This window comes from Melanotaenia boesemani, chromosome 11 (genome assembly GCF_017639745.1).
Source record: "Melanotaenia boesemani isolate fMelBoe1 chromosome 11, fMelBoe1.pri, whole genome shotgun sequence".
Lineage (NCBI taxonomy): Eukaryota > Metazoa > Chordata > Actinopteri > Atheriniformes > Melanotaeniidae > Melanotaenia > Melanotaenia boesemani.
This window is the reverse complement of record NC_055692.1, coordinates 26,501,001-26,521,823: the sequence shown is the minus strand read 5'-3', so window position 1 is coordinate 26,521,823 and position 20,823 is coordinate 26,501,001. Positions and strand designations below refer to the sequence as shown.

Below are 20,823 nucleotides of genomic sequence, written 5' to 3'. Positions count from 1 at the left end.
GCAGTTCCTTTGGTGATGCCCTTTGTGATGCTTGGTGATCCCCACAATATCATTTCCTCACCTCTGAGTCAAGCCAGATGTTTATGCTGAGATGTTTCTCTCCAGTGATGTTTTTCATATAGATGTTTCAGCTAAAGAGACTGAAACAAGAACTAAAAGCTTATGTTTTTGCAGACAGGGGTGGAGGTTGTGTATATGTATGCATGTATATATATACATACATATATGTATATATATATATATATATATATATATATATATATACATATATGTGGTGGTTAGCAATGCTTCCTCACAGACGCCCTTGATGTGAGGAAAGAAGGTCTGTGAGGCTGGTGTCGCTGGTTCAAGCCCCGGCTGTTTATGTGTGGGTTCTCTCTGGGTACTCCGGCTTCCTCCCACCGTCCAAAGGCATGCATGTTAGGTTAACTGGTCACTCTAAATTTTCCCTATGAATTAATGTGAGCATGAATGACTGTTTGTCTCTCTGTGTTGGCCCTGCGATGGACGGGCGACATGTCCGGGGTGTACCTGCCTCTCTCATGCTAATTGCTGAGTTAGGCTCCTGCTTCCCCACGACCATGAACTGGTATATATATATATATATATATATATATATGTATATGTGTGTGTGTGTGGGTGTGTGTGTGTGTGTGTGTGTGTGTGTGTGTGTGTGAGAGAGAGAGAGAGAGAGAGAGAGAGAGAGAGAGAGAGAGAGAGATATTATTATGCAAAGCACTATGTGCTGCTTTTGTATGGAAAGTGCTTTATAAATAAAGTTTCATTCATGCTTCATTGTTACCACAGTTTATGACAATGAATAAATATCACGACTCTCAAAGTGTTGCTGGAATTACACACACAACAGTATTAACACACAATTTTCTACCAGTTATTTTATGATTACCATGACAAATAGATAATTTGATAGTGAGGCTAATACCCAGAATATTTCTTCTGGTACAACATGGACATATGTGTATCTCTGGCCTATCCACTTGATTTCAATGTTTTTTGTTTTTTTTTAAATTATTACTATTGGTGTGTGTATGTACCTTGATAGATAAAAAAAAGAAAAAAAAAAAGAAAAAGAAAAACACTGGTTGCTTGTTAGAAAGGGCCAGAATGAGAGCACCCTCCCACACACTCGACAACTGACAGAAGAATGCATGCGCACACATTTTCCCTGCATCTTTCACATCTATTCTTGTCTGCTCTCATGACTGCAGCAGATTTTCAGGACTCGACACCTGATGAGACGTCAACATTAAAGCACTTTTTAGAGAAACCTCTGAGAAGTGCTGATGTGAGCCCTCTTCTTTCTCTCTCTCCCTGTTGTGGTTGTATCGAGGTTTTCTGTGTGTAATAGTAAATAACTGATTACCAGTGATACCGCCTACAGGTCCTAGTAGAGTGAAACCAGCCTCGCTCATCATTCCTGCAGTGTGCATTGTGGCAGCAGCTCCTTGGCAGAGTCCACGGAAGCTGCAAAGCACCCACACCCATTGAGGATACAGGACTACTCTTACTCTCCCTCCTCCCTCCCTTCCTGTCTCTCTCTGATGCTGTCTCTCTCAGTGCTGCGCTCAGCCTTAACAGAGCTGCTTGGCTCGTAGGCAGGCAGTCCATCGCCTTCTCAAGCCACTTGCCACCGAGGAGAAACTTCAAGAAGCTCACTCACACAGCTTCCTTTTCCTCCTGCGCAAGGATGCTGGAGCTCGGACGGAGATGGATGAGGCTGGTGTGCTTGACGGTTTTGTGCCTGTATCTCTGCCTGCCAAGGGAATCAGACGCCAGAAGAGCCCCTAAGGTACCCCGCTGTCCTGCAACCTGCTCCTGCACCAAAGACAGTGCTTTCTGCGTGGACACTAAAGCTATCCCCAAGAGCTTTCCTCCTGGAATCATCTCTCTGTGAGTTCAGAATTTGTGCATGCCTTCCATCCACCAAAAGCATCTTTTCATAACCTGTGAAGCCTTAGCAGCATGCAGGCTGGTACAGATGGCTACATTACTGATGTCACCCACAATTATGTAATGGTCTGTTAAACTCCTGCCTGTCTTTTTCTTACTTTAAAGTGAATGTAGGTGTTCCCAACTCACGTTGTTTTGATGTGATTTCTCTTCGACATCTCTTTATTGTGCTATGTACTAAATTTAGTTAATTGAGTTCAATCCTGTCAGGCCTCAGAGAGGAATACTAACAATAGATCCCCTTTCTCACTGGAAGAGATCTGCTTCTCCTCAGAGATTTCATCTTTAAGAATGTATGGAGATGCCTACACTGTTTTGAAGTATCAAGTTTAACACATGACAGAGGCAAGGTTGTGTTTTACTGATGGTTAGAAGACGCAGCTTTTCATCTAATATTGACCCATATAACCTCTTTATTGAATATTGAGTTTAAACAATTAAGGGGATTGAATAGAAAAGGTTGATGAAGTTCTCTTCTTTAAAAGAAGAAATAAAGTTTTAAAAAAGCAAAAGTTAGTGTCCTAGTTTTAAAAAAAGAGTTTCTGAAACTCAAGCTAGGAGGCTAGGTAGGTCCTAAAAAAGAAAATGGGATGTAGTTCTAATAAAAGGATGGGGACAGTTGGGAGTAAGACATTTTTCTAACTTAAAACACATGACGCCATGTGTGAGATCTTTGGCTCTGCTTAGTTAACCTCTATCCTGGCATCAAGTGGAAATATCTGATGGTATGTGTTGTTTTCTGTCTGAACAGGACAATGGTGAACGCAGCCTTTACAACAATCCCAGAGGGAGCTTTCTCGCACCTGCACCTGCTGCAGTTCTTGTGAGTTCTCTGACCCACAACACAGCATTTCTGCAGCTGCAAAACTTTCCGTACATTACATTCCCACAATCAGTTTATAGTTTTCTCCTATTTAGAAATGCATTAAACCCTTAATATTACAGGTGTGTTTCTATAGAGAATGCAGACATCTTTCGTTTCACAGCAACAATAAAAAGACTTCAGCTGCTCTACTCCAAATGAATGGGAATTGAAAACAGTGGTGACATAGCAGTAATAAGGGTAAAGTGTCTCTGTATCACTCTCAGTGCCAATGACTGACTCCCTTCAGTTCTGCTCTGCCACACAAAAGCTTGATTATCTCCTCAGATGCAATCATGAGTGTGTGCTCATGTGCCTGTTTGTGTGAAAAGGCACAGAATAAGGCAGCGAGAATTGTTTTGAAAAGTGCATACAGCACCCTAGTAACTGAATTACAGTACTCTTGGGTGACTGACAGTGAATGACATAACTGACTAAAGTAATTTATGTCTATGGTTAATGTTTATCTTGAGGAGAAACCAAGGATTGTTTATAACACACAGTCAATACACTCACAAAATGTGCTTTACTAAAGTGAAAAATTTCAGGCTTGTCAAAGATTTATGTGCTTGACATCACAAGGGAACCATCCAAGAGTAGGTTAATACGTTTTTAAAGGTTAGGAATAGTTTTGAAGGTTATATGTAGCTAAAAATAATTTATAGTCCTTTTAAAGGGTTTTTAGGCAAATCAAAATCATATGATTTATGTTTCAGCTTGTGTTAAAGCTGATTTATTTAAAACTATTTTTGTGTATATTAAATTTATTTCCTATTGTTTAAACTCTGAGACGTTCAGTCTATTTGGGCTACAAGAGACTAGAATAAAAATCTTTTCAAATTAAAACCCTACAGGCTGTTTGTAATATCATTAACATGGTAATTTTTAAAAACTTTTGCCTTATAGCTGTCTTTATTTACAGTGCATACATGTCAAAATTACACAAAACAAAATAACTGTTTTTTATCATTGGCAAGACATTCATTTTTTTTAGAATTTGAAATGATTGGACATTTCCCTGTAGCTTTAGTTTCATTAGTATATACCTGACCATTTTATCCTCCTTTCCACAGACTATTGAACTCCAACACATTCACCATGATTGCTGATGATGCTTTTGCTGGCCTGTCTCACCTGCAGTATTTGTGAGTATTCATTTAAATGCAAAATATTGCTACATTAAAATACATTTTTAGCAAATATAGTGTTTTAATTTACTTAAATAAAAAGTCAGAAATGCAGATTCCCCCTCTTAGAAATAAAAAAACTTTCATTTATTCATAACAAAATGTGTTTTGTTAAATTCTTAACATCTACCAGCTTTGCTGATGTGATATCTGGCAGGTCAGTCTGGTACTGCGTGTCCAGTCTGGCTAAATTTAACAAACTTTACATAAATATTGTAGTGCAACTCACATTACATTAGTTAATTTTCTGACTCTCCGTTCTTCAATGTTGCATGATATTGTAGTGCTTACCATTGCACTGCAATCTTGTCCTGAAAACCTGCACCCTGGAAGCTAAAGAGGGGAGCTCTGCAGTAAAGAAATGAATGCCAACAAAAAAACTGAAAGAAATCTTCCTCTGACAGCCAGCATTTTGCCTCTGCAGTGTGAAAAAGCTGAATATGCCATCCAGTCAGTTGATGTGCTTTGGAAAGTACTTAGCTGATGACTTGGAGTGTGCAGCTCTCTGTTATAGCCATGCCTCAGGCTGCTTGCTGTGTGGCTTTGGTTGCAGCACAGCCAACAGGCCTTTGCAGCACTGCCACTGCCGCCTTTACCCGCTGTGAATGCTAATAAAGTAAAACGATCCCATCCAACCCCCTCCAGAGAGTCTGCACATGCTGTATGGCCTCTATCATGAACAGACAAAACAGAGTTTGGAGAGGATCAAATGATGCTGACATGCAGGCCTTTGGAGTGCTTCCTGCAACCGATGTATCATCTTTAGACATAAACTGAGCTTTTAACATTAGCATCGATGTGTTTCCTTTTTTATCACAGCAACTAATACACAGAAACTGTCAAACAGAAAATAACTGACTTATTCCTGAAATAGAGCTGGAAAAATTCACTGCCATCCTCCTCTCTCTCCTCAGGTTTATTGAGAATAATGACATCCAGGCTTTGTCAAAATATACCTTCAGAGGACTCAAATCCCTGACTCACCTGTGAGTTCTTGGAGAAGAATCGTTCACTGTCTAAAGAAGCCAAGTTCTACACACTTTTAAACCAGAGCAGTGGTATTTTCCATGTTTTGTCATATTGCTAACACTTCCAATTTTGTAGATCACTCTCAAACAACAACCTGCAACAACTGCCCAGAGATCTCTTCAAACACCTGGACATCCTCACCGACCTGTAAGTGTGGAAATGAAATAGGGTGCGTGAGGCTCAGTTGTAATTGGATGATTACTGACAAGGAGGTGTGGATGATTTTTGTTTGAGCATTGGAGATTTAAACTGCTCTTATGTCCCTCAGAGACCTGCGAGGGAACTCTTTCCGCTGTGACTGTAAGATCAAGTGGTTGGTAGACTGGATGGAGAAGACCAACACCTCTGTTCCTGCCATCTACTGTGCCAGCCCCTTTGAATTCCAGGGTCGCAGAATCCACGACCTCACACCGCGTGACTTCAACTGCATCAGTGCAGGTTTCACCTCAGTCCTCATCTCTTGTGATATTATTGGTTTACGACAGCTTATTTCTGGTTTCTCTTCCAACAGATTTTGCAGTTTATGAAACCTTCCCGTTCTACTCCGTGTCCGTGGAGTCATATGAGTTCAGTGGAGATCAGTTTGTTGCCTTTGCTCAGCCTGATTCAGGGTTCTGCACCCTGTACATATGGGACCATGTGGAGATGGTCTTCAGGAGGTTTCACAATATTACTTGTAAGTTTCTGCGGCAGCATAAGAACTATACAATATAATTTTATGAAACAAAACCTGATGCCTTGGCTTCGGTGTGTTTTTCAGCTCGTTCTGCTGTGTACTGCAAACCAGTGGTTATAAACAACACCCTCTACATGGTTGTGGCTCAACTTTTTGGTGGATCGCATATATATAAGTAAGGCTTGCAATGTAATCTTAGAGATTTTTTTTTTTAAAAAGTCTCCTTGATTTGAATTATTTTGTTTTTATTATTTTAGCTTTATACATGAGACTGTCACTGGTCTTTAACTCAATAACAAATCTATTGTTGGGATGCTAAAACACTGTTTAGAGAAAAAAAAATATTTGAAAATATACTGACAGCCTTCTTGTAAACACAGGTGGGAGGAAGATCCACAGCGTTTTGTAAAGATCCAAGATATAGACACCAGCCGGGTGAGGAAACCCAACTTCGTGGAGACTTTCCAGGTGGATGGAGAGTGGTACTTCATTGTTGCAGACAGTTCCAAGGCAGGCTCCACCAGCATTTATCGGTGGAACAGCAATGGCTTCTATTCTCATCAGTCTCTCCACCCCTGGCATCGGGACACCCATGTGGAGTTCCTGGATGTCGGGGGAAAGCCTCATCTCATCCTCTCCAGTGCCTCTCAACCACCAGTGGTTTACCAGTGGAACCGAAACCAGAAGCAGTTTGTGTTTCACTCCCAAATCACAGAGCTAGCCGACGTGCAGATGGTTAAACACTTTTGGGTGAGAAAGGTTCTTTACCTTTGCCTCACACGCTTCATTGGTGACTCCAAGATCCTCCGCTGGGAAGGACAGCGTTTTGTAGAGATCCAGACACTTCCCTCTCGGGGCTCCATGGCAGTGTATCCTTTCACCGTGGGCCTCCGCCAGTACCTCATTCTTGGAAGTGATTTCTCCTTCTCCAGAGTATACCTGTGGGATGACCTCACTCAGCGCTTTCAGCCCTTCCAGGAGCTCAACATAAGAGCCCCAAGGGGGTTCAACTTCGTATCCGTCGACAACAAAGACATCCTGCTAGCCGCCAGCTTCAAAGGCAACACCCTGGCTTACCAGCACCTGGTGGTGGATCTCAGTGCCAAATGAACATGTCAGAGCACTAAGAGGCATCTTTCATTACAGTATATAGAATATGTGCCAAACAAGATCGCAAAATGTTTAAGCCATGTTAACTAAAAGTCTGCTGTTTCCTCTAATGTCTTACATGAGATTATATATATTGATTGTTTAATCTATTTTTGTGCACAATTCCTTAAAATTTAAATGAAATAATGTGTTGATTAACATGTCAATGTAACATGTTACTGCTGCACTATTTCTGCTCAGCCAAATTATGGCTAGGGCAATGTTGTTTTGGATTATGTTTTGTATTGCACTTAACTAACATGGAAATAATTTGCATGAGTCATTTACTTAATTATTCACTGGATCAGGCTGAATATTGTGTAGCTGAGAGGATAACTATAGATGTTTTGTAAGTTATATGGTGAACTGGGAACTATTTTGCATGCCACTGTACAACAAAAGAAAATTATGTACAATGCAATACAGAAAAAAATCCTTCATTACATTGATATTCATATATGAGTTGTCCTTGTATCAGTTGTGGATTGAATGTTTCTTCTGTAATCATCAAAGTTGCTCAGAGCTGGCATGGACAAAACTAAACAAAAGGCCATAAAATTAATGGAGAATGTGAAGTATTGCTCTGTTTATTTTTGTTATAATGCCAGAATTGTAAAGTCTAAATAAAAAGTATAAAAAATACTACTTGGTTTCATTATAGTGAGGTTGTCTCTTGGTTTTATGATTGGATTTTTTGTGATGTGACTAACAACTAAGTCTGTGGGTCTTATATGAGACTTTGTGGGCCCAGTAGCAGAAATGTGTATTGATACATATTAAATTCATAAAGAAAATATAGTTCTGATCCTGACCCAAGCAAGGATTGTAATTATATCTTGCTCAAGGGCCCTAAACTGTCCTGTATCCTATTTTTTTCTTATGTGGTTAGACTGATCATCAGTTATAATAACGGTAAGATAGCTCCTTAGAGCACCAAGAATGTAACTTATCATAAAAATGAGTTTTCCCCTCATTTGCAAAACCCATAATAGGCTCACAGTTAAATTTGAAATACAAACTTGTGGGAATAATTAGCGAAATATTTTGTACATGCGAATAAATGGCACTTATATGACGTTGGTGAGCAAAACTGTAGGTACGCTTGCTTTCCTTCTCAGGACGTCAACGTGGGCGGAGAGTATACTGTATATGGGTAGAGATATCACCGCTTCTCTGTGCGGGTGTAAATTATGGACGTATGCAACTATTGTTTTGTACAGAATTAGCTTAGCTAGTAGCATGACTTTTCAACATGATTGCGAAATAAGAGGGTGATGTGACCGCTAACGCGAGAGCAGCATCTGTGAATTTTTATTCGGCAGACTGTGTCTGAACGTTGGTGTTATTACGCGGGGATATTTGCCTCCTCTCGTGAGCTGGTAGTGGATGTTGCTAACCTTGTTAGTTTTAAAGCTAGCTGTCTGCTAGGCAGAGCAAGCTAATTGCCTGACGGGCTTAGCTAAACTTCAGTATCGGATATTGCAAATGTCTAACACCACTGACATGACCCTGCCACCTGAGTGGGACGACGACGAGCGCATGAATGTTATGTTCTCTGAATTTAAAGAGAACCGAGATGTGAACACCACGGACTGGGACAGTAAGATGGACTTCTGGACGGCACTGATCATCGAAAGCTGCAAGCAGCGTGGCTCCGTGTGTGTCAACCTGCAGGACCTCAACAAGACGTTCAGGAGGAAAGAAAAGGCACCGCTGGGATTGCCGACTGTGATCCAGTCAATGGCCAGGTAACTGCGGCTGTGCCTGCTTAGTCTCTGTTTTACTTGACAACCTGATTACGGTTTGTGTTTTATCCTGTGACAGCTGTGGGAAAATCCAGAGGGAGTCGGAGTTTGCTGCCAATGTGGATTGTGGCTGGCTGTCCTGGAGTGTTGGCCTGCTGCTGGTGAAGCCACTGAAGTGGACATTTTCCACTCTTTTGGGAAGCAACAGGGTCCCTCTGGAAGAGTCTTTTGTTGTCATTGAACTGGTGAAGGTTTGTCACGCTCATTGTTTCCTTCGGCTGTGTGTACAGTCCAGTGGCACAAACTCCACTTTAATTTTGACATGTTTTAGTTTTATCCTTGCTGTTTCATAAGATATACATTGCATTTGGCTTTCCTTGCAACAAAGTGTTTTTTTTTACCACATATTATCAGTCCTATACACTGTCATTAGTGTATAGCTGAGCTAAACTTGAATGTTTTTAAGCTGCTATTCAAATTATTGCCATGCTACATTCCAGCCTTGATGAACAGTTTGCTTATTGTTTTGTATGTGTTATACAGGAAGTTATTTAGCCAGTTTTTGCATACTCATTTATTTTCTTCTCTCCTTTTTTCTTCCAGGAGAAAGCAGCAGAATTACTCAGGGTCTACAGAACCAGTGAATTTTCAAGCTGCTCACTAATTTCATTTCAAGAGCTCTTGACAATCTCCTCTGACATCTGTGCTGATGAGAGCACCCTATGCGTGGCTCTTCTGCAGCTGCAGAGGGACAAGCAAATAATAGTTTACTTGCATGAAGGAGAAAAAGTAAATCATATCTCGCTAACAATTTAATAGTTTAGTCAACATCTTATGGGACTACTTGGGTCAATAATATCTGTCCTTTTAAGGTTGTTTTTTTCCCCTACAGATTGTTAAATTTTGTCAGCCTGGACAGGAGCGTGTGCCTGCAGTTAGTGATGTGGACATTGGCATCTACCAGCTGCAGCACAGTGAGAAACTGCTTGCAGAGCGGGTGCAGAAACTGGGCCTGGAGACTGACAGGTACACCTCAGACATGGACTTCAACATTAGATTTTTAGTTCTTATGAATGACAGAAGTACAAGAAATCATCGGTAATAATGGTAACCCTTAGCAGATCACATAACCGCCTCATAAAAACACAGTTGACCTTCATGGACTGATGAAACAATAGAAGGAGTAAAAATTACATTCAAGAAACAGAACAATTATACCATTTATGTCTCATGTTATTTACATGTATTCAAACACAATGTAATTTGTATGAAACTGGCTAATCTTAGCTGCAGCCTAAAAAAAGTATAAAAAAAAAATGTAGGTGTCACTTTTCTTTATATATATGACTTTAAATTATATTAAAAACTTACAGTCATGTTCTAAAATAAAAACTAGGTCACATATCTGTTCATCTGGATTTTGAAATCAGTAGTTGTGTTTTAAGAATGCTCTTAAATTATAGAAGTGTAGTACACACCAGCATATATTCTGTTCTCATATTTACCCTTTACACAGCACTACTGAGTCATTAGAGATGATCTAAACCGATGCAACATCAGTGCACAGAAATGGATATGATATCATTGAAAAAATGAATGAGCATAGTCTGCAAAACAAACACTTAAATGCACCATCTGTTTTATTTGTTCTGTTTTCTAACTGCAGATGCAAAGAGGAAGCAAGAAATCTGCTTCATGAAGGGAAGAAATCACAGGTTATTACTAATGCTAACAGCAAAATGTGTTTTATTACTTTCAGGCAAATATCTTGTATCAACTAATGCAGACTGTGGCATTTGTTGTTTTCCCAAAGGCTCTGAGGAGTTTAAGAGGCCGCAAGAGGGTAGAGAAGAGAATAGACAATTTGTCTGCCAAACTGGAAACCATCAGGGGAATCCTGGACCGGATTGCCCAGTCACAGACTGATAAGATGGTAAGAGCTGCATACAGAGTGTCAAAAGCCTCATCTTAATTGTTCAGATGTGTGTAACTAAGAGTGCTGTCAGTGTTTGAAGTGTTTACTGGGCTTGTTGGCAGGTTATGCAAGCATACCAGGCAGGAGTGGCTGCCCTAAGACTCTCTCTTAGAGATGTGACTGTTGAACGTGCTGAGAATCTTGTGGATCAAATCCAGGAGGTACTTGTTTATTTTTAAGACAATAAATCACATGCATAGTTGCTTAAATTGATTTTAACCGTTTTATATGTCTTTTCTAACATATACAGTTGTGTGACACACAAGATGAGGTGAACCGAGCCATCTCTAGTGGTGTGATCTCTGCAGGTATGGCTTTCTGTCTCACCTTTTTCTTTAACGCTGTATCCAACGATATTGCAGAGCCTTAAGTTTATGTTTGTGTTTGAAGATGAAGATATGGATGACTTGGAAGAAGAGCTTAAATGTTTGTTGGACGAGTCAAAGCCAGATTCCATCTCAGTTTTACCTCCAGTTCCAACTAGTAGTGTGGGAGCTACCGGAGAGCAGATCATCAGCTCTCGGCCCCCTGTACCTCAGAGCCACTTGAATATTACCACTGAGCAGCTGGAGGCAGAACTGAATCAGCTAACTCTATCAGATACAGGTTTGCACATTAAGATTTTTCAATTTCCTTCTCAGTCATGCTGTAATAAGCATTTTTATTAAATAACCAAGCTAACTCTCTCTGTGCAGGTCAACAGAAGAAAGCAACAACGCCAAACAAGAGAATACAGTATGCACAGTGATGGCACAGGCAAGATATGACCTGTCTGGAGATCGTCATCAACATATCAAGACAAGCTGTATCTCTGCAAGTGAACATGATTTCACAAAAGTAAAAAAGAAATAATCTCCATATAATAATTGGAGAAGTTGTGAAATCAACTTCAGGGTGAAAAAGAAGCACTTTCCTTCCTTTTAATGAAAATGAAAATAATTCATTTACAGTGGAGGCATGCCTAAAAGGACTTTTTTTTATCTCACAAATGAACCCACTTTTTAACTTGAATACCTTTAGATCTCAAAATCTGAAGCCTCTTAAGTTAAAATGGATATTTTGAACCGTTTGAAAGCAAGTCACCACCAGGAATGCTTTAAATTTGACCAGAGAGCAACTGTACCAGTGGGATTTCATGTTAATTGATATGTGTGGTTGTCTGTCAATGACAGTCCTGTAAAGTGTATTTAAGTGGCCTTTTCAAATGTAAATATAAGCCTATAGTAAAAAGAATTTCATGCCAAATGATCTATTATAACCTAACTTCACTTCAAAATATGTGTGAAGACTAAGGAACCTACCTTAAATCAGTGTAACCAAATATGTTTGTCCAAATAAAATTTATTTTAATCACTTTTTGGTGGTGGGATTTTGCATGAGATAAAGTGGAGAAGACTATGTCTTTTTCAACTTCCTGGGTTTCATTAAGTCTCCACAAGAGACTGCAGACAGCTGCTGTAACACCTTTACCAACAACCAACATGATGCAGAAGTAATTGCTGCTTTTTCTCAGTATGAGAATAGTATGAGCCAGTCAGTCTGTTTTTGGACACCGCACACTTACAAACAGGTGGTTCTGATTTACTTTGATTTACTCATGTTTTAAACTGAAAATACTCTTCTTAGATAATGTAGAATTGCATTTACAGGGAAACTAGTACTTGGCCTTCTTCTGTATTCTAATTCCTAATTCACAAAAGACACATAATCCAAGGGGGACACCTTGTGGCTGGTTGGTTGAATTGTGTGTAAATGGACATTGTTTTGCCAGGTGCAATAAATCTTCTTTTAGACACTGACTAATCTGTTAGAAGAATTGGAGTTTCTGGATCACTACACATACCCGAGATTTCACCTGAACAACAGTTTGGTCTAGAACGGAAACTGTAATATCAGGGGACTTTCAATATTCTCTGCAAAACTTTACATATTTGCTACAAGTCTGTGGTGGAGAGTGCAGGCTGCATAGCAGGAGTGTTAATGTCAGTGACTTGAAGAACCCAAACAAGCTGGTTTTGTGCTTATGGACAGCTCTGTCTCCTTGACAATGACCATTAACAGAAGAATGCTGTACAAGCAAATAAAGATAGCCAACCATACATATACTGATCAAACAACCGAGAAGCTCGTCATTCCAGCCAACTGAAATTACCTTGTACTATGGCTGCCACATGTTAATTCTATTTTTCTCTTGATATTATTTAAAGGTAGTGTGTATTCATGCTGTAGTGAGGTACAGTATGTCTACGCAAATGTGTAAGCTTGCTGGTTCCTTGTGAATGTTGTTGGGTGTCATGCATGGCAGGAAGGATTTTAATTTGATAATAATGAAAACTAAGAACGACACATCTATAGTATTAAAAATTTACAAGATGTCGACCCCTAGGAGAAACACAGAGAGGGGGAGTGTGTTAAGGAGGAACGGTGCACAGGTTGTTCTCTTACCGACCCGATTATCTTATGTCTTCTGCTTGTCTTTCATTCACATGATAAGAAACCAAGTAAGCACACCAATAAAAAAATGTTGCTTTATTATATTAACTTGTATACTTAAATGACAAGTGATCTCATTGTGAAAAGCAGGCTATTAAGAGATTTAATTACCATCACATTGGTGGTGCAGTAACTACAGCCAATATTTGAGGTGTTGTATTTTCCAGTGTTCTATTTTACACAATAAATTAAAAAAGAACTCATTACAAATTCACAGCCTTTATAAAGTACAGTAAATATCACAAAATCCTAGTTCAGCAGTGTGTTAGAAATGCCCTTGTATCACAAATAGCATCAGTGGATATCAATAAACCTAAAAGTTCATTCTCCCAGTGGCCTTCACTGTTTGTCAGGCATACACACTCTCTTTTCCTCGCTCATACACACTAATGCACTCCCAGTTCACTGTCAGTTCGTCCTGCATTAAAACAAGTCCATCGCTGCTGCTTTCTTTTCTGCAAAGGAAAAGTTCAAATTACAGCTTTCTAATTGACAACCTGCAAGTTACAATTGCACATTATGCAGCCCCTACCTACAGTAATATGATTATACAGATATCACAAGCAGATGAAAGATATTCAGGGAGTAGTAGTTTAGTTACTTTAGTTCTATCCTATGCAGCTGCAGATATTTGTTATGTAGTTTGTTGATATGTCCAACATATTGTTGAGAAGATGGAGCACTGAGATACTGTATGTAAAGATAACTATTAGCCATGACTACAGTTCACAGCTTGTGTATGAATGAACCAGTTAAGCAGGCACTGATGCAGATATTTGGCTGAGAATTAGTTGTACACACCTCATAAGACGGCTGAAGTAAAGGTCTAAGCAAAAAGTTAAGATGTGTATAACTCAAAGTCTCATTGGGATGTATGAAGGAAACATTTGGCATGCTTTACAGTAGTACTTGTCTACTGTAGATTAACAAAAAGAAAAAGTCTTATTGAAAACCACAAAATGAGAATCTTGTATTTGCATTTGTTCATATTGCAGTGTTGCGTAAAAAGCAGGCTACACAGTGGGTCACGATTCTTCCTGTTCTTGCAGTGTAGTGTGTATACAGTAGATGTGTGTGTGCGTTTATCTGCATGTTAGCTTTGCAGTGTTAAACTGTCCTGTCGGCTCCTGAGCGTTTCCGCACAACCTTATCCTCTTTGACCTGGTCCACTGCCAGTGTCTCCAGCTCTGCTTGCGGCGGGGCCAGGGGAGGGGTACCAAGCGGGATACGGTGAGCCACACCCACATGCGCCTTGTACTGACGGTCCCGCGCAGGGCTGTGACGAGGACTGGCTGTAGCACCTAGTGGAGGGATGGGGGAGCGATCAGAGGCAATGGGAGGGATGATGGAGGGGCGTTCACGCACCACCTGAGGCTCAGGAGACTCTCTACCTGCCTGCAGGAAGGGTGTGGGGTCGGGCATAGCGTCAACTGTCTCTCGCAGAACCAGACGCCTGCCGTCTGGGCCGAGGCGATACACCTCAGTCAGCTCTGGGTGAAGAGGCTGGGAGAGGCTCTTCTTCATGCGGCGACGTGGGGTTTCAGGCTGCTTGTCCTTGGTAGGTGGAGGTGTAGGCTTGTATGAGGAAACTGGACTAACATTAGGACTTGCCTCAGAGGAACTGCCAGCTAAAAGCTTTTTCTTAGTGGCATGAAGTTGAGAGGTAAGGTAAGCAATGGTGCTTGCTCTCTGCTCCAGCTCCCCAGACAACACAGCCAGCTTGTGGCTCTTCATCTTAAGCTCTTCCAGATACTTCTTCTCCCTCTCTTTGATTGTGTTTTCTAGGACGGAAATCATGGCGTTCTTTTGCTCCAGGTCCCTGAGCAGCTCTGTGTTCTCCTCTTCTTTCTTCTTAAGCTGGGCCTCTAGCTCCTCACACCTCCTCTGCAGTTCCCTGCATCGGGCCTCACTGCTGTCTGCACACACACACACACACACACAGAAAAACCAAGAAAACATAGCTTTCACATACATGTTTACATTTCTTGATTATTCTTCTTATTTCCTTTGTTTTTTATTTTATTTTCATTTATGTGTTTTAATTCTGGAACATTACCCAAAAGCTAGATTTAGCTGCCTCAGGATTCACCAGCAAAATGTTACAGACAAAAAAAAAAACATAACTTTTTAGTGGCACATTTTAATTCCCCTAGTTCTGTATCAATAATCATTACAAACATTAATGACCTCAGACAAACAAAACAAAAACAAAGAGTTTATAAATATATGTCAAAATATATGTGAAACATAAAATCAATAAAAATAAAATAAAAAAAAGTGTGAACTCATCAAGTCAATGGCGAGTTTACAGATAAAAACAAGCACAATGTTCCCGGCTAAGCAGTGTGGTGGAATAAATGAATGTTTATATTCATTCCTCCAGCAGAAGGGCAACATGAAATATCTATCTGAAGGAAGGCGCTTATCGTAGGATACGAGCGGGCTCTGCAGTCATCTGCAGTTATTTAAGGGTGTGTGTGGACCAGCCGTTAAAGAAACAGCTCTCCACAGGTTGCCATTAGGCATTAGGATTTTTAATGTTGCCATTACAGTCTGCTTTATCAGGGCACTTGTTTTGCAGGAGTTTTAGCTCTAAAACTTAATAATAACACAGCTTTAAATATAATTGTGTTTAACACTTTAACGTACCAGCCACTGAACAACATCTGAGGAATGATCTCTAATCACTGCATTCAAAAATGCCAAATTAAAACCACCAAAGAAGACTGTGTAAAATGTAAAATACATCTGTAAGAGAATGTTGGTGTTTTGGGGGACTGTTCTGCTACTGGAGAAACCTGTCAAATGCTTCTAATCATTAATATATGGTCCTTCAATGTTGCCTTGGAAGAAGCACTAGCTGAATGATCCGTGCATGCTGGGCAATCAGTACATTAGGAGCAGGCAGTCTGTCAGCTGATGGAGACAGCACGATCCTATGGAGACTCATTTGCAGTAAGCAGAGAGCTCTTGTTTCATGTTACAGCTCTGGTAGACAATAAGAGCCCTGCTCTCACCCAACCTCCATCACTGCTGCCTCCACCTCAACCTGCCACACCTTTCCTACACAGTCACGTTATATGTGCGCAATTTATGCAACGGATTACTTTGGTTTGTTGTTTATATAAATGGGAACTCATGTGTGATTGTATGCATATTTTTAGAAACTTGGTCTCCAGTAAAATATGTGGATCTTTAAAAAAAACATGTGTACAGCAATCAATGAAGGCAGTCATTGATTGCAGTACATTTTCAGCTTAGTTGGAGCAGCTGTGCTGAGCAGGTTGGAGTGGTGCATTAGTGCTGTGACAGATAATCTCATTTCCTGCACTCCAATCTCTGAGATGTCCCACACTATCATGATAGTACTGCTGACTGGAGGCCTTAACAATAGTGATCCAGGACAGCTTTTGTCAAAAAACCTACAACACTGTCTAGAATCCTGGTGACATGCAACATGCTGTTCAGATAAACACATACATGTGGTTATCAGTAGCTGGTAAATAAAAGTAAAATGTATTCAAGAACCCTCCTGACTGTGCTGTATAGCTGGGTCTGAATTGGGTCAATGATGTGATTCCATCTCATTGACAATGTTTTGTGGGGGGAAGGGAAGCTGACAGCAGTAGGGAGTCCTTAGTACCATGCTTTCTGCACAGGACACTGCTACCGGGGATCAGAGATAGCCTTCTGCTCTTAGACCTTTCCACTGACACAGTTTTAGGGTTTTGTTTGGAGCTGTGTAATTTTACTATCTGAAATAGTTGCTTTAATAAGAAAGATATACTTGTATTTTCTCGTAAAATTAGCCAATCTTTTGCATTACAATAATATAACTTCTCCTTAAGACTAGCACTTTCATACCAAAAGTACAACTTTTAAATAAAACCATAGCAGAGGAACCCACTGGCGCTCATCAACTTAATACTGTTCGCTGCTAATGATAAAAATCATTTCATGGCAGTAGAAACACTGATGTGCAGGTGTACGGTCCTGTTTACCTGAGGGATCAGAGCTTCTCACTGTGAGCTCGTATGTCAAGTCTGTGGAAAAAAATAGAGGAGGTTTATACACATGTTACGTGAGGGTGGAACAAGGCAGCAATCACACAGCATGCTCCACACAAAGACTAACTAGCAGCAAAGCACATTTGGGATTAGCACATGCTTTTCTTAAGGCAGAGCATTCATTTATTCATCATTACTTTGTTGCGTGAAGTCTTGTTTTATTTTAATATTCATTAATTGTCTTTATTATGTAAAGCACTTTGTATTGCTTTTTGGCATGAAAAATGCTGTATAAATAAAATTTGATTTAATTTGATTTGATTTATTTTATTATTTATGCCAAGGAGGCAGAATATATTACTGGTTGTCACATAATTGCAGGAATGTATTACAGTGCCAGTAGACTTTTTGCCTGTTAAGAATATATTTCCTTTTTTAGTCACTTTAGATTTCCTGGAAAGTTCAGTAGTAGAGCCACATCTTGCTGACTTTTGCCATTAAATATCTACTTCAGTAATACATTTGTCCCTGTTCTGAATTCAGGAATACTCCTACCATAACATTGCCTTATTAGTTTCAAGTGTTTTGCATGTTGGAAATCCTTTAAGTAATAATGATGAGATGTAGGTACTTGCGGAAGAGCTCACCTGTGCATTGCTGCTGTAATCTGCGGATCTCTGCATGTAGCCCCTTTAGTGTGTTAGCATGGTCCTGCTGGAGGAAGAGCAGGTTTTTCTGTGCACTTTGGAGCTGATTTTCCAGTGTAACATTAGCTGATGCCATGGTGATTTATGTTTGGACCCACACTGGCCTTGCAACCTCCACACAGCGAGGAAAGAAAATGAGAAGAGGCAGAGGAAAAAAGAGAGAGAAGAGGAAGACCATAAACAAGTCAACCCTTCTGGCAGACAGATCATGAATTCTCACCCTCATCCTTACAAACATTAGGTTTTGGGAAAAGCTCAACTTTTGCACTGATTGCAAACTGTGTAAGGTAATCTACATTATATTGTGATTAAACTAAACACTTTTGGATGATAACAACTTTGCTTTATCAACAACAAACATATTTGTTTGGTCCCCCCCCCCCCCAAAAAAAAAAGATCATGTAGATTTTATAAAATTCATTTAGAAGCCAGAGAGAGCTGTGTGAGCATTCAAGCAACAACCATCTGAACACTAATGTAATATACACTAATCCTATCTACAACGCATATTTTAATTTTATGAGGACAGGCAGTTGGAAGCTTCTGCAGCATAGACTGTAAGTATTTTCAAGTTCCTAAATGACTCCTTTCTACTACACAATAATATTATTCAGCGTCCATGTAACCATTAGTTTGAAAAAAGAAGGAAAAGAACACCACAAAGCTTAGTCTGTGTACTCATTAGACATATCTGGGTGTGGCAGGTCATGAAAAAGCCTTTTTTTTCTTGCCCTGCCACACCTTCCTCCTCACTGTCTTTACTGGACGTCCTTGTCTTAGCAAAGCCACGAGGAGAAACAATCACTCACTCTAACTCCACCTTCTGTCAGACAGCAGTGTATGGCAAAGGGTTGAAAGCACATTGATCCTTGTGAAACACCCCATCTTCAGTAGAGAGAAAGTGTCTCCATGCATACACAATCATGCTTTAATAAAACATCCCAGAGCTTCTCACTCTTACATCACCAGCTCAATAACATGAATAATATATCTCATGACACCTGACAGGACACATTCCCTAGTTTTAGCAGTTGTCTCAGGACAGAAAAGCATGCCATCATCAAAATACTCAGTGCTAATGACAAATACAGCCAGTATTGTGTAGAGGGTGAGGAGATAATCTATTATTGATGAGTAATGTGGAGTCCTTCCGGTAAACCCCGAGCTGCAAGCATATCTCTCATCCCAGCTCTTTCCTAGAATAGCTCAGAAAGCTTTCCACTCGCAAAGACATGACCTAAGCTAGCTTCACTATCAACATGGCTCATGCTATACAGCGCAGAAGTGAAAATGATTTATTAAAAAAAGCATTATAATAATAATAAAAAAAAATAGGAAAGCAAATATAAAACATAAACTTTATCAAATGTCTTGTTTGGTTGTCCTTTCATATTTTCACTCCTAATGCACCAAACAGTATTTCTCCATACAGAGAAGATAAATAATCAATGAAATGCAGCAACCTGAAACATTAGCAAGTAGTTTGAATCCTAAACCATAGCAGGCACTTCCTGTAATGAAGCACCATCTTTGCACGCATATGTCCACGCTACATCCATGTGAATTGTTGCTTCTTTTCTGAAAATATATATCATTTAAGGCAAGATGTGTAGCACAGTGAAAGATAATGGTTAAATTTCGTATAATGTCTGAAGCTGTAGGAGGACACGCGTTAGCTGGCAGGGGCGTTTAATACTTTCCGCGACACTTTTAATTTCAGCACCTGCATTGCGGACAGCACCCTAAAATGTTACCGCTGCTGGTCCCGACAGCAGCTGCCAGATGATCATTACTTCACTCAAATGTTGTTGTAAAGCCTCAACAAGCAAGATCATCAAAGTCTTTATCCTCTTCATCGTTATGAAACAATGCATTACTAGTCATGTACCCCGGGCTTAGGGAGCGGTGCATGTGAACGACTTCAAACCTTTTCCGCTTTATGATTCCTGTAAGGAAGGATGCCACTTTACTGCATTTTGTGGGGTCATCACAAAAGCTGTCCTTGTAACCAATGTTATGTACCGTTACTGTCCACTGAGGAGCTGTCCACTTTCAGGGACTGAAAACAAGCTCATGAGCCTGTTCTACAAAAGCTTCCTTGCAAAAGCCCTAATTATTGCGCGCTGTACACAAAAGAAAATGTACCAATGCATAATCTGAAGTAGATCATCTGATGTGTGAAGGATTTCTGGTAATAGGGCATACCAAACAGGGCTTAGCCCTGCCGCAACAGATATCTCGCAGCACTGCGCACATATCAACAGCCGCCCAACTTTTATTATTCATGTATTTTTATAACGGTTAAACAACCATTTGTAAATTAACTGCACGAGTCATTGAAGTAAACTTGCTTGACTGCCGAAACTGTCGAATTTAAATAGACAATTACAAAAACATTAAACAAGCTACAAAAAACAAACAAACAAACAGACGGACAAAAAACATATACAGTCTAAAAATTATATTTCAAATGCCAATAAATCAAAATTTCTGTCCATACAGGTGAATTGCGTACACTACGACGATTGATTGATGTAGCCTAGCTTAATAGCTAAAGACGCCGCAACAGAACCTTAACGTTATCTACATCAGAGCTTACCTTAAAGCTAAAAAATACACGGCCGTCGAGGAGCGTCTAAAATATTTTAAATGGTCGTTACTCGGACTGCCAGGCGGATCCCACTTTGCGGGGCATGTCGGTGATGCTGTCAGGGGCTCGACTCGGTCTGGTGAGAGCGGAGGGTGGCTGTGGCAGTTGCCTGTCTCCCTGAGCTACAAGACAAAATAAAGCAATGCATCATGGGAAACCAGGGGAAATTCTATCTAAACCACAAACCAAATTCTGTCACCATTTTCCCTTATTTTTCCTTAAATTGACTCTATATATAAGAGCTAGAGAATCCATTTATTTGTGAAAAAGATATGTTAATGTCGTGTGCTAAAAATCTTGCCTGAAATTGCTGAAAAAATGTACATTTTGAAGAAGCAATTGGAAACCTGAATGGTATTGTAGGTGTGTGAT

At 40.0% G+C, this 20,823-nt stretch overlaps 3 protein-coding genes across 4 annotated transcripts; 2 read left to right on the top strand and 1 right to left on the bottom strand.

The window, feature by feature from the left end:
• Positions 1–1,218: 1,218 nt before the first annotated feature.
• lgi3 (leucine-rich repeat LGI family, member 3) lies at positions 1,219–7,519 on the top strand. Its single transcript, XM_042000717.1, has 9 exons — positions 1,219–1,911; positions 2,723–2,794; positions 3,907–3,978; positions 4,935–5,006; positions 5,125–5,196; positions 5,318–5,487; positions 5,561–5,725; positions 5,810–5,900; positions 6,106–7,519. The coding sequence occupies exons 1-9, from the start codon at positions 1,709–1,711 to the stop codon at positions 6,833–6,835; spliced, it is 1,647 nt and encodes a 548-aa protein (XP_041856651.1). The 5' UTR covers positions 1,219–1,708; the 3' UTR covers positions 6,836–7,519.
• Positions 7,520–8,039: 520 nt separating this feature from the next.
• On the top strand, positions 8,040–11,947 carry chmp7 (charged multivesicular body protein 7). The gene is made up of 10 exons (XM_042000366.1): positions 8,040–8,622; positions 8,699–8,870; positions 9,223–9,408; positions 9,512–9,645; positions 10,286–10,334; positions 10,433–10,552; positions 10,657–10,755; positions 10,845–10,902; positions 10,985–11,200; positions 11,290–11,947. The coding sequence occupies exons 1-10, from the start codon at positions 8,360–8,362 to the stop codon at positions 11,340–11,342; spliced, it is 1,350 nt and encodes a 449-aa protein (XP_041856300.1). The 5' UTR covers positions 8,040–8,359; the 3' UTR covers positions 11,343–11,947.
• A 1,161-nt stretch (positions 11,948–13,108) lies between these two features.
• On the bottom strand, positions 13,109–20,565 carry ccdc92 (coiled-coil domain containing 92). 2 transcript variants are annotated; one of them, XM_042000693.1, is made up of 4 exons: positions 20,401–20,565; positions 17,742–17,913; positions 17,089–17,130; positions 13,109–15,003 (listed from the first exon to the last, which is right to left on the bottom strand). In XM_042000693.1, exons 2-4 carry the CDS (start codon positions 17,875–17,877, stop codon positions 14,195–14,197), a joined length of 987 nt encoding a protein of 328 aa, XP_041856627.1. In that variant the 5' UTR covers positions 17,878–17,913; positions 20,401–20,565; the 3' UTR covers positions 13,109–14,194. The 2 variants fall into 2 exon arrangements, with proteins under 2 accessions (XP_041856627.1, XP_041856628.1); XM_042000694.1 differs by having other exon boundaries at positions 17,742–17,905.
• Between the last annotated feature and the right edge of the window lie 258 nt (positions 20,566–20,823).